Raw genomic sequence first — 13953 nt, 5'->3', positions numbered from 1 at the left:
GAATAGAAAGATTAGCATCAGAGATGTGAAAAAATGTGCAAATATTAAATTGTAGCTAATTTAGTTCCCAAGAATTTGGTATGAAAAAATTTTTCTATGACAAAAATTAAGTGAGCTATTGACAATTAAAACTTGTAATAGCATGCAAAAGCCACCTTTACCAACCCTTTCAAAGTCACCTCTTTTTGTGACTAAGCATTTTAATAATATCTAATATTAATAGGCTTGTAGATCTTGTAAAATCCTACAAAATTCTTTTATACCAAACTTTTTAAGATACAAAATAAAAAAGTTACGGTTAAAAATCAACATATTTTTTTGAGAAAAAAAAAAAGGAGAAATTCAATTGTAAGCATAATAATGCAAGTTAGCGGTGTTTTTAGGCGTTGGCCTTATTCATTCTTCTTTAGTTGTGTATTATTATTAGATTCTAGAAGTTTGGCTGGCTTAGGAAGATTAGTTTTTAAAAATCTGAAGTTTAAAGCGAATAACGAATGTTTGCAATTTGGTAAAAAATGCCATTTTCTTCAGAATAGAAAGATTAGCATCAAAGATAAGAAGAAATGTTTAAAATGAAATTGTAGGTTATTTAATTCTTAAGAACTTGGTGTAAAAATTTTTTTTCTACGACAAACATTGAGTGAATAGTAAATGAGTATACTATAGAAGAACATTGATTTTTTCCATACAAAACTAACACTTTCGATAGCGAATAAATCGAAAACTATTAGTTTTATCAAAAAAATGTATACAACATTTTTTGCTTAGAATGAATGTTTTTATCAACTTTTGCTGTCAAAATATAATAAAAAATTTCCACCCCCGAGATGGGGTGGCAACCACCCCCATAATAAAAGCGCCTTTCGGCATCATATAGATTTTGATCCTTGGACTATCCACTATTTATTCTCAAATTTTCAAGCAAATCGATCCATTCTGTAAAAATTGCGGGGTGAAAAGCTTCGGTTCCTGGACTATAATGAGTTGGAGCAAGTTGTATCTCTCTCCACGTGTAATATGTCTGAGATATTAAAATTTTTTTGGTTTTGATTGTATTTAAGACTTCCATTTCTTTATTCATTTTTCCCAGAACCTCTTTGTTTGTGACGTGTTCTGTCCATGATATTTTCAGAATTCTTCTATACACCCACAATTCCAAGCTTCCATTCCATGAAACAAACGATGAGTCAACAAAATGTAGTACCTAGCCAACCTAATTCAGCGCTAACTTCAAATCTCTGGTGCAGAGCATTCTTCTCATTTTGTTAAAATTTGCTCTAGCCTTTTCTATTCTAATTTAATTTTCCTGGAAATAATAATTTGTGGAGTTGATCATTGTTCCAAGATATGCATATTGGTCCAGTTGTTCGACATTGGTTCCGTTTATGAGGAGATTCTCGTTATTTGTTTGAGATTTAGATCATATCATAAATTTTGTCTTCTTGATGTTCATAGTTAGACCGCACTCTTGGCCATACACTGCTATTCTATTCATCATTCTCTCACCAAGATCTTCAATATTTTCGGCTAAGCTGACAGTGTCTTCCGCTTATCTAATGTTGTTAAGTGGCTATCACGATATACATAAGCTTAATTTTTTATTTAACAAAATAAAGTTAAGACATTGTTTATTTATTAATTTTATTACGTTTATTTCTATTTATTACTTCTTTATTAACAAAATTCTTTAGGCTCTCCTAGTTGACGATTTCAATTTTTCAAAGCTTGATTGAGTCTTTTTTATATGTAAAAAATTTGAGACTATTTAAATTGCTTATTTTGGGCCCAGCATAATTGTGCAAATTTGAAATTTTTTGCGGACTCTTAGTTGCAAAATTATTACGCAAATGGGTCGAAAAAATTTAAAGTAGACACTATATTTTTTGCACTTTTTTTCCCAATTATTGCTATTTTTTAAACAATAAACAATAAATTTTCAATTTCGATTTACTCAAATATGTCAAATTGGAAAATAAACTTTTATCTTTTATATTTTTTTTTGTTAGAGCAATATCTCTCAATTTATAGGCCAAATATGGTAGCAAAATGCAAAAATTTTCGATTTTTTCATGATTATTGATATAGTCCATTCTTTCACGGGTTTCGCTCTAAATTTTAAAGAACCGCTTGGATTGAGATGAAATTTGGCATGCTTATAGCTTACATGTCAAAGAAAAAAAGTGATATTGTGCCGATGTGTGCTTTTGCCCTGGGGGTGACTTTCACCCCCTTTTGGGGGTGAAAAAATATATGTCCAAAATAAGTCCGGAAATGGGTAAACTGACTAATTTTAAGTAACTTTTGTTCTATAGAGCTTTTTCGCCAAGTCAACACTTTTCGAGTTAGTTGCGAGTGAATATGTTCATTTTTCAACAAAATAACCACATTTTTGGACGGTTTTTCGCAAATAACTCAAAAAGTAAGTATTTTGTCGAAAAAAACGTTCTTAGCCAAAATATAGCTTATAAAAAAGTAAAAAAAAATGGTGTACGCGTTAGGTCTCTGGATCTCGTAGAACCAGAGTTATAGCCAATGAAAAATAGATTCATATTCACCAAATTTCAAATAGAATATTTCGACGTGGAATATCCAAAAAATTAAGCACTTTTTGGGGAAAACTCATTATAACTTTTTTAAAGTGTTTTAAAAAATCTTTATTTCTGTTTTTAGAAAAAGTTTCTAGCATTAAATTTAAGCAAGTTACGCTCAAAATAAGGTTGGTCCCTTTTGTTTTTGCAAAAAAAATCGGGAAAACCAACCCCTAATTAGCAACTTAAATGAAATTAATCGTTACCGCTCCACAAATTATTTTACTTATGTTGTGTTTATATGATCTGTAAGTTTCATCGATTCAAAGTGCTTATTTTAAAAAAAAAATTTGGTTTTAAAAAAAAATATGCTATTTTTCAAAATAACTTAAAAATTGTTAGAGATACCAAAAATATCGAAGAACAAAAAAAGTCAGATTTGCTTTTTTGAATATCATGTATTTTTTGTTTTTCTGTTAGACAAAAATTGATTAAGATTTGGTGTTTCTAAATTTGCATACATTCGTGATCAATGACTCGTTCAACCCCTTTTAACTACAGCCCTTTCAATAATAAGGACTTTGAACCGATGAAACTTACAGATCATATAAAGAATATATACACGAGTCAAGAAACTTGTGAGGTCGTAACGATTAAGTTCATTTAAGATACTAATTAGGGGGTGATTTTCTCGATCTTTTTACCAAAACCAAAAGGGACTAACTTTATTTTGAGCGTAACTTGTTTAATTTTGATGCTAGAAATTTTTTTTATAAAACAAAAATGAAGATATTTTTAAACACTTTAAATAAGTTGTAATGAGTTTTCCTCGAAATGTGCTTCATTTTTGGTTATTTCACGTTAAAGTATTCCATTTAGAATTTGACGAATATGAACCTATTTTTTATTAGCTATAACTCTGCTTCTACTTGTTGTAGAGACGTGATGTATACACCATTTTTTTTAAAATTTTTTACAGGCTATATTTTTTTTAGAATGTTTTTTCGACAAAATACTTACTATTTGAGTTATTTGCGAAAAACCGTCTAAAAGCGTGGTTATTTTGTTGAAAAAATGAACATATTCACTGCCAAATAACTCGAAAAGTATTGACTTAGTGAAAAAACTCTATAGAACAAAAGTTACTTAAAATTATCCAGTTTATCCATTTCCTGACTTTCTTTGGACGAATATTTTTTCACCCCCAACAGGGGGTGAAAACCACCCCAGGGCAAAAGCACATATCTGCACAATATCACTTTTTTTCTTTGACTTGTTAGCTATGTGTATGCCAATTTTCATGTCAATCCAAGAGGTTCTTTAAAATTTAGAGGTTTTGCAATATTTTACCGTTAAAGAACGGACTAATACAAGATAAATATATTCTGAAGTAATTTCAGCAAAAAATGGGACTGCTATGGAAAATGTACAATTATTAAAAACAGATCTGGGTGAGCCTGGACTAATTTAATTTTGGTGAATATGTGTGTGTAGCCAATATAAAACACACTACAATTAGACCAGGGCATTTAGAACAAACACCGGAATAAATCGATTTTCAAATATAGCAACTACGTTTTGCAACTTTGCATTGTGTTCAGGATGAGGACTTTTCTCCTAATTTCATCCCGAACACAATGCAAAAAGTTGCAAGTCAATAGGTGATGTCAATGTTGTCAATGCAAATCGATTTATTTGTTCCTAAGTGTCCTGGTCTAGTTAAACACTTCCCATCTTACCTCAATTTTTTGAGTAATAACATTAACTGAAGGTTGAGTGCCTTCTTTTGTTGAGATTGAGTTGTTTACCTGAAATTGGAACTCCGAAAATTCTTTGAGTGTCATACTTGGCGAATCCTGCGGAGTTGCTGCAGTGTGCGTAATTATTGGAGGGGATGACTGAAAAGTAAATAAAATAATGATTAATCAACACCGTATTATTTTTTTGGATTAGAAAATAATATTTTATTTTGGAGACTTTGATTTTATATTTGCGGCAAATCCTGTTACCTCCGCCTCTGATAAGTACTTGGTGGATCGAGTAGTAACTATTAGCTATTGGGTGCGTTCGGACAACCACAGCGGCTGGATAGCTGAGCCAGCAGTAGCTGTCAGACGTCACCGCTGGAAGCCAGCCGCTGAGAGATTTACTAAGCTTTCCCTATCACGGCTGGATGCAACCACTCAGCCGATTTCTGCTGCCAGCCAGCCGCTATGGTCGTCCGAACGCACCCATTGTCGTGCTCAGATGAAAGAGGAGGTTAAGCGTAGGGATCATCCCTTTTCCGCAAAAAATATATTTTTACGAAATCCAGTCAGAGAACCTGAACGAGACTTTCGATGAAGATTAAAGCAACGAAATAAGGACAACGATTTGGAAACTATAACGTTGACGATACCGTGATCATAGCGAGTACCTTCAAGGGGTACACGACAATTAGACCGAAATCATTAGACCGAAAGCAGTAGACCGAACTCATTAGACCGAAAAGCACTTTACCGAAACCTCACTAGACCGAACCGCATTAGACCGAAATGGTAAATAAATTTAAAAAGTTTGCAGAAAATTATGCTAAGATTTTGTATATCTGTCTTTTTGTTTATTGTATTTTTTTTGTATTATTTTATTTATTATTGTGTTTCAATTTATCAATCAAAGACAGAATAACATTTTTTATTTTTTTAATATAACGTTGGCACATAAATTTGATACACCCTGTATATTGATTTGTAAATATTTATTAGAAGTTAGCTTTCAACGCAAGGTGGTTTCTCCTTAATGAATTTTTCCATGAAAAATATTAAAAATATTTTTGTAAATAAAAGTGAAGTGAAAGTTATTTAGGATTATTATTTTAAACCGATTGTTTATTACGGGAAAGGTCAAACCACAGGTAGATGTAATTATTAGTTTTTAGAAAAATAGAGGTAAAGAGAATTGGAATTTTAAATATGTTTGTTTAATGATAGGAATATTTAGATAATTTCCGAAAAGTCATAAGTTTTGAGTAGAATAGGGATGGCGGTTTTTGACAAAACACCGGTTTTCGGTTATACCGTTTTTTTTGCTGACGGTTTAACCTGGCGGTTATAACCGGCCAAAAAACCGGTTTTCGGGTTTTTTTAATCCAATAGGTTACAAAGTTACATTTACAATACACTTTAGTTTGCGATACTCCATTCGACTCGATATCAATATGATCAAAATTAGTACTATCGAAAGAACGTGTATTACTTTTAACACGTTTGTGTATTTGTAGAATATGTAGGTACATTTTAACTCATTTAATACTTCATGTATGAGAGTATCGTTTTGAAAACGTAGGGAAATTTTTGGAGATTCGTATTCGTAATCAGTAATTCGATATTCATAATAAGAGCATTATTTTTGGTAATCAGAAAAAGGCATTCACCCACTTTCAATGTCAAGAGTTAAGTGTGAAAAATAGATGATGTTTGCGTCTAATTCAACCAGATCACTTCTTATGTAAATATTATGATTACAAATACCTTTTCAAGGAAATATTATAATACAACTTAATTGTTTCTGGCTGATGTGAGATTGCACTTTTAGTTTGCTTCTGTATTTTCTAAAATAAAATAAAATTTGAATTATGGTTTTGTTTGGAATAATTACTTGAGAATAATAATTATGATTGGGATCCAAAATATTACCTAACCTAATCCTAATCACCGTAAAAAGCTAATAACCGGTTTTTACTTTAAAAAGAAAAAACCGGTTATAACCGGGACAAAAAACAACCGGTAAAACCGGTTATTGCGAAGTAAAAAAACCGGTTTTAGGCTTAAACCGGTAGGTTTTTCCCATCCCTAGAGTAGAAGTATTGTTTGATAGAATGACTAGATATTTTCGAATGAAACAGAGGAAGAGTGGAGAGAGAAATGTTTCTGATTGGCTTGGCAATTTGGAATGGGGAAAGTTTTGTTTGAATGTTGAGACAGTTTAGAAATGAAAAGATTAGTATGTTACCGGCAGCCGAGAGGAGCAGTCAAGATAAGGATCAACTAAAAGATACTGAAGCCACGAGAAAGGATAAGTATAACCTAAGAGAATTTAATTAATTTTTTTTTGACAAAAGGCACCCTGAGATTTTTTCTTAATAATTTTTATGTATGATTTGCGTTAATTAAATAATTGATCAAATAAATAATAACTAATATCATAGTAGTAAGAAGCAGATCATAACAATATAGACTGTGTAAATTGTTACTCTGTGCAGTCTGATATGAAATAATTTTCATCCGTTAAACAAATTAGTGAAGGTAAAAATAAATTAAGGGTAGAGTGACATTAACACCATTTTAACTGTTTATAATAACCATCCAAATAACATTTAGTTGTAGTTACATTAGTCTTATCTCTTTTACTGCGACGAGTAAAAAGAACTGCTTTTCGGTCTTCTGCTGTTCGGTCTAGTGAGGTTTCGGTAAAGTGCTTTTCGGTCTAATGATTTCGGTCTTTTTACAGTAAACCCCTTCAAGGAACAATAAACTATGGTGGAGTAACTCGCAGGCAGATCCCAATACGTCGGCCTAAAAATGAATATAACAAAATCAATGACAAACACAGACGAACCCAGACACATAACTATTAAATAGCACTGAGATAACTATAATTATGAATAGAAAGTCCAAGAGCAAATTTTGAAACTTGGCAAACAGAACAAAAATGCGGAAATCACAAGCAGACCAAGATTGGCAGGATTTGGAAACTCTGTTGGATACTTAAAACAATATATCATTCGATGGAAGGAGTTGGGAGACACCTATGTCCAAAAATGGACGATTAGAAGGCTGGAAGAAGAAGAAGTTTGAAGAAGAAAAGTGAACTCTTATATAAATAGTTGCTTGGAAATAAAAAAGAGCAGTTTACCTCAAACCCAAAATTATAATTATTATTTTGCGAATAAAAATAGATCTAAAGTAAAAAATGTATAAATTTTGCGGAAACAAATTTTAAATTGAATACCAATGGCCTTAGTTGTCGAGGCATTTTTAAGCTAAATAAAAAATTGATTGATTAATAAATAAATTAACTAAACTCTCTATATCAACTTACCCTTTTGATCGGAAGCCTTGCTAAACTTTCTTTTTGTATATTTGATTTCGGATCTCTATACCGAAATGGATAATTTCCGTTCAGATGAATATCCTTAAAATCACAGCTAGCTGCGTGCTGGTTCAAATTTTTGACATTTCTTGCTTCATCTGGCTTCCAATAATTTTTGTATTCCTAAAAGATGGTATTACTAAATACTTACTATGTCAGTCACCTGTTATGTCAGGTAGCTGCTGTCAACAAAAGAATAGCCAGACTAAAATTGAGATGGGCAGGACACATAGCTAGACTGATAGATGGGCGTTGGACAAATAGGTTATTGAAATGGAGACCAAAGAAATACAAGAGGATCATCGGTCGCCCACCCACATGATGGACTGACGATTTGAGAAGTCGAAAAAAAAACTTGATGTTACAGCTGGTTCCTAAAAAAACTGATAAGACTCTTAGTAATATTTGATTATTTTGAGCAGTGTATTTGATTGGTCTGATATTAATATTATATTTATTATGACAGACTGTCAAAGTCAGTTAAAATAAACAAACTAACTACTGATTACGACATATTATGTTAATTCATAAATTGTAATAATTATTAAGGTCTAAATTTTTATATTATTTTGAATTCCTGCATTTTCTAAAGAGTATTTAAATGATAGTTTTTACATAAAATAGGTTTGTTGTTATCATTTTTATTATTATTAAGGAATAAAACAAACGACTTAACTCAACAATATGTATATTAAAGCAATAATTGTAACCAACTTAAAAGATAACTGGGCACTACCAGAGGCTGCAAAACATTTTAACATAAGAAGAACCACAGTTTTTCTATAAAAAATGGAGGGAACAAGAAACTTTCGAAAGAAAGCGAGGGTCTGGAAGACCAAAACTTTACTGGACATCGCACACATTTTATGGAAAATATAATGTCACTCAAATTCAATAAAATTTATATGAATATATTCGTTTCAATTTAACGGTAAATTCTTATCATTGCGCAAACTCTTAATTTTCAATAATAAGAGCAGAAATTGATATAAATCAATCTGAAATCAAATGGGTAGGTACATAAGTTAGAAAGAGAGAAAATATTTTAAAATACCCAAATTATAGGTACTTCATAAATCTTCTCAGGCTATTAAGCATCTTACTATAATAGTTTCACTAATCCGCTTAGGCCCAGCGGGGTTTAAGCTGTTTTGAATAGCACCCAGAGCAATAGTGATTATAACTGACACGTTTATAGACTCCAAAAATGTGATTTCGATAAACTGTAATTGCAATTTGCGCCGTAATTAATCATAATTAAGAGTTGGCACAATGATAAGAATTGACCGTTAATTTAAAACGAATCTATTCGTATAAATTTTATTGAATTTGAGTGACATTATATTTTCCATAAGATGTGTGCGATGTCCTTTAGTTATATAAAAATAAAATTAATTTTTTGTAATATCTCCATCAGCAGTGGTAACAGCTTGTATTCTTCGGTCCATCTGTGTGAAAGGAACTCTGAGATTGTCTTCTTCAGAGAGCTCTTCCCAAACCTTGCTTTCTTTCGAGAGTTTCTTGTTCTCGCCATCTTTTATTAATATTAAAAACGGTTGTTCTGCTTACGTTAAAATAGTTCGCTACGGCAGATAGTGACCAATCATCTGCTAATTTCGTTACAATTCTTGATTTTAGTTCTTTGCCAGCATGTGGAGCCTTTTTAGGTTGAACAGAATAAGTTATCTGACAAATTTTAAGATTTGGCAATGACAGTGACAGTATGTAAATAATAGTTATTTACATAAATAGAAGTATTTATTATTCGGATACAATTAGCGTCTCTTTGCAAAGACAATGACGTCGACTTTGCAAAGTAACAAGACACTTACTCAACACACACACTACACGTTACACCTGAGTTATTGATAAGTTATCCAATTACGTGGCTAAAGGTTCTAGTTCTAAACCAAGGCCAGAATCAGAGAAAAAAAAGTATTTATTCTTCAAAATACACTGCTCAATTTTCTACAAAATACGCTTTAAGAGTCGTATCAGTTTTTTTTGGAAACAGCTGTACATGGATACACATGAAGTTCTGCGATGTCTCTTACGATACATTGGCCTATCAAGTTTGCATTGTCTAAGTACATCACATTCTATTTAGACTTATTAAACAATATATTATTTGGATTTACAGACATAATATTCTCTCATAATTCTCCATAAGGGACATCAGAGCCAGCCCATCGCCTTGTTTTAGCCCCCTAGTTATCTGGAGGGGACCTGAAGTGTGGGCCCAAGGCCTATTCATCATCAGCCTATAGTCGTCCACTGCTGAACATAGACCTCCTCAAAAAATTTCCATACAGATCTATCCTGCGCTGCTGCAATCCAATTGGTACAAATCCTCTTTATGTCGTCAGTCCATCTTGTGGGTGGTCTTCCCGGGTTCGTCTATCCGCTCTCGGTCTCCACTCCAAGATTTTTTGGTCCACCTATCATCTCTCATTCTAGCGACGTGTCCTGCCTAGTTCCATTTAATTTTGGCGATGTGTTTTATAATATCTTCTACACCACTTCTTCTAATTTCTTCTATTTTTACACTAGCTCTTAACGTTATCCCCAACAATGATCTATTATGGTATATTATTATATTATGGTATATCTTATTCCAAGGTCTACTATGTTGTTTTAAAAGCCATGATAATTTTTTTAGGGGTATTCTAGACTATTTAATGTAATGGTTATACGGTTTACCATTGGTTTTCTTCATCCGCCTTTGAGTCGAATTTTAAGGCTCTTTAGATTTACCATATCTTCCAGCCGAAGTTATTGGCCAGTAAGGGCAGTAAGTGTGTGATTGTGTAGATCGGTAACCACTCGGTACCTATCCGTGTTAGTCATCCATATTGTCCTATTATTAGGATTAAGACGTTTCGATGATTCCCTGCATCTCAAAAGCTTTCCCTCTTTCAAAAACTGTCATTGTAGGTAAGTTATTGTTATAATTGTTGTGTTATCTTATGTGCCAATCTTGTTCTTGATGTACCTATCCGTGACGAATGTGGGCGATCATCATGGCAATATTTATCTTATCTGAAGCACCGCGGAAAAGCTGCACAGTTGTTGTGTTGAACGAGGTTCTGTGATTCTTCAACTAGGATGTTCTTCTTCTTCCTGAACCCCGTTTTCCAAATATTTTTCCCACTAGGACGGCTTTTAGAAGGGCATATATGGATTAATTTAGCATAATGTGTCCGAAAAATTTTCGAGATTTGATGGCAGTCAGTACCTCTCGGTTATTGTTATTCTTCATTCTTCTGAAAACCTCCTCATTTGTGACTCGGTCAGTCGACGGGATTGTAAGTATTCTCCAATATAGCCATATCTCAACTGCTTCCAATTTTCTGCACAATCGCAGAAGATATGCCACATCTTCGTTAACCGTTCACGATTCCACACCATGAAAAACAACACAAAAGACATAGCATCGCCGAGTTCTTACTTTTATACTAAGAGATAGGTTGTGGCTCTTAAAAAAGGCTAACCATGGCTCTTAAAAAAGGCTCTTATCTCTTGCTTGTTGGTCCATTCTTCATTTATTATGGTGCCGAGGTAGTTGTAGGGCCTTACTCTTTCTACAGGGATTTCCTTTGTCTTCTTTACGTTTATATGGAGTTGTTATCATTCTTTATTTATTATGGTGTTTATACGTTTATATTTAGTCCATACTTTTGATTATAATACGTGATTTTGTTCATAAGGACATGTAGGTCTTCTAGGTTATACGCAAATATTAACGTGTCATTTGCATATCTGATGTTGTTTAGGTGCCAATATATTGTGTTAAATTTTTAAGTTTTGAAACTTTCAAGAGGAATGGCGACGGTAGATGCTTGACAAGGTGTTCATTGTTAGGTACATATCCTGTATAATAGACAAAATATATTTTATAAAAAATGGTAGTCATGTGAATGTGAATAAAGTCAAATGTACATGTAAACCAAACAAAGGTAAAGATAAACATAAAAATAAAGATAATACTTACCGGAAAACAATTCTCCGAGGAGCTAGATAAAGAATAATTACTATCTCCACAATTTCTGCGCAAACTGGCTTCAATAATGCACGACATTTTACGCTTTGCCAATTCTCTTTGTTCTCGTTCTCTGCGTTCATTTCTCTCTGAGCTAAATCCCTCGACAAGGATAGCAACTAACAAATTAAATAGCACATAGTTACCAAACGTCATTAAGGCAACAAAGTAAAGCGCGGCCCAATTTGAAGTTTTTGCCATTCCATTCGACAAAACTATGTTCCAGTCTTCTTGTGTTAAAATCTGGAATTGGTTGTATTGTATGATGAAAATATTTCATGGTTGTATTGTATGATGAATTGATTCTAATATTTTAAAAACAGCAACACATATGATTTACAAACAAAAAATAGAAGTAAATTAAATTACATACAATACGTTTAGTTTTAGATTAGATATGGGCGACTAAGGAAGTGCTTAAATTTGGCAACATTGCTTAGTTCACCATCCTTGTGACGAATGACAGCAGAGGACGGAGCGACGGAGTTAGAATCAGGTGCATTAAGGATCTCCCACACCGACGCGAAATTTTCGCAGCTGCATCCTACGCGGAAGCTTATAAACGTGTTCAGACCGGTTGGGGCGGTATTCGCAACGGTCGCGGCAGATCAGCGTTGTTTTCATGAAACGCTGCATGCAAGGTGGTTGACTCATTGTGCATCTTCCCAGGGGTTGTTGTCCTTAGCTCATTATCCATCCTGCTATTTCCAGGAAGGTAGAGAAATTACCAGGGGACATCTCCCCTATGTCGGCAGGTGTAGGCCGAGGCTCGCCGAATGCATACTCTCGTATTGACGATAACACCGGGCATTCACATAGTATATGCTCGACAACTTCGTCATCTCGTTCACAATTTCTGCACATAGCTGTGTCTACTAGCCCCAGTCTGTGGAAGTGTTTGCTTAGTTGACTATGGCCAGTTTAAAAATCAACTGTCAAGCGTAGATTTCTCCTAGTCATTCTCAAGTACTTTTCTGTTGCTGACTTCCTAAGGTTCCTTAGTGTTACCTTGGCAAGTCTATATCCTGACCCTTCTTCCCATCTTTTCACGGTTTGTGTGTGGGAATGACATTTGGCAATTTCCGCGATTGTTGTAGGAGACCAGCCAAAAAGATTACTAAGAGTCTTAGGCTTGTTGCCTTCCTCTTCCTAGCTAGCTGGGCCTCGATTTTTGACCCTTCACTTCGTTATCGAACGTACTCGCTTCGTATACTAAACAGATACGAAACGAATACGTTCGATAACGAAGCGAAGGGTTAAAAATCGAGGCCCTGGTCAGCAATGCGGTTGCCTTTATTTTTATTGTGCTCCGGATAACTACTTATCGGGAAGTTTATATGACAGATTTATTAAATATCTCCCAGATAAACTTCCCGATACTTAGTTATCGGGGGTAAAAAGACCGGTCCTAAAAATATAATTTATTCATATTTGTATGGCCAACAGCCGCGTCAGGTTTTACGCCAATGGGGGAAAACCTTGTCTGCTACCGCTACGCCTGCGAATGCTCCGCAACGGAAAATTGGCGTCGCAAAAGTTTCGCGTCGGTGTGGGGGATCCTTTAGAGATGGCAAGAGGGAACCGTCTCGTACTCTACGGCGCGCAGTGTTGCCATTTATAGTATTTATATCTAATTTAAAACTGAACATGCTGTATATGCCCGAAATAAAAAATTAAAATCATTTTAAAAGTGTGAATAAAAGCAAACACTTATAATTGCCTACAACAATTATATTCAAAATTGTGGGAAAAAATGGAATATGTAGCTGAAAACAGTGGTAAATCATGCATGAGTGAAAAATACATTAGTTGAGAAATGGAAATTGAAATATGGAATTACGATCTGTCAACAATTTTATTTGTTTGTTAATTCCTGAATACGGAGTATTAGCCCAGTAAATGAAAGGGAAATACGGCGATACCGTGCAATTTTCAGGGGCAACTCCGAATTGCATGAAAATTTGGATTTAGGTTCTACTTACCCTCCACTTCAAAGTTGAAATTGTGCCGTTGGTTGCTTTTACTTGGGGGGTGACAGTCACCCCTTCTAGTGGGTGAAAGAAACATACGTTCAAGATAAGAACGGAAATAGATAAATTTACTGATTGTAAGCATTTTTTGTTCTATAATGTTTTTTATGTAAGTCAATACCTCTCGAGTTATCTGCGATTAAAAATGTGTATTTTTCGACAAAAAAACTACGTTTTCAGACGGTTTTTCGCAAATAACTCAAAAAGTAAATATTTAATCAAAAAA

At 33.7% G+C, this 13953-nt stretch overlaps 1 protein-coding gene across 5 annotated transcripts in view; it reads right to left on the bottom strand.

Moving 5' to 3' along the window:
- LOC114336592 (voltage-dependent T-type calcium channel subunit alpha-1G) overlaps nucleotides 1-13953 on the bottom strand; it is a 171811-nt gene that overhangs the window by 59295 nt on the left and 98563 nt on the right. For 4 of the 5 annotated variants that reach the window (XR_007700207.1, XM_050658605.1, XM_050658604.1 and 1 more), the window contains exons 15-17: nucleotides 11650-11940; nucleotides 7608-7781; nucleotides 4268-4426 (exon numbers count right to left, since the gene is read on the bottom strand). Coding sequence is in view for 4 of the 5 variants with exons in the window: in XM_050658605.1 (XP_050514562.1) it covers nucleotides 4268-4426; nucleotides 7608-7781; nucleotides 11650-11940 (624 nt within the window). In the remaining variant the exon portion in view is untranslated. The remainder of the gene's footprint in view (nucleotides 1-4267; nucleotides 4427-7607; nucleotides 7782-11649; nucleotides 11941-13953) is intronic. The other variant, XM_050658606.1, reaches the window with a different exon arrangement.

Source organism: Diabrotica virgifera, chromosome 8 (assembly GCF_917563875.1).
Source record: "Diabrotica virgifera virgifera chromosome 8, PGI_DIABVI_V3a".
In the NCBI taxonomy this organism is placed as follows: domain Eukaryota; kingdom Metazoa; phylum Arthropoda; class Insecta; order Coleoptera; family Chrysomelidae; genus Diabrotica; species Diabrotica virgifera.
The sequence above is the reverse complement of the archived record's forward strand: the minus strand, read 5'-3'. Positions and strand labels throughout refer to the sequence as shown.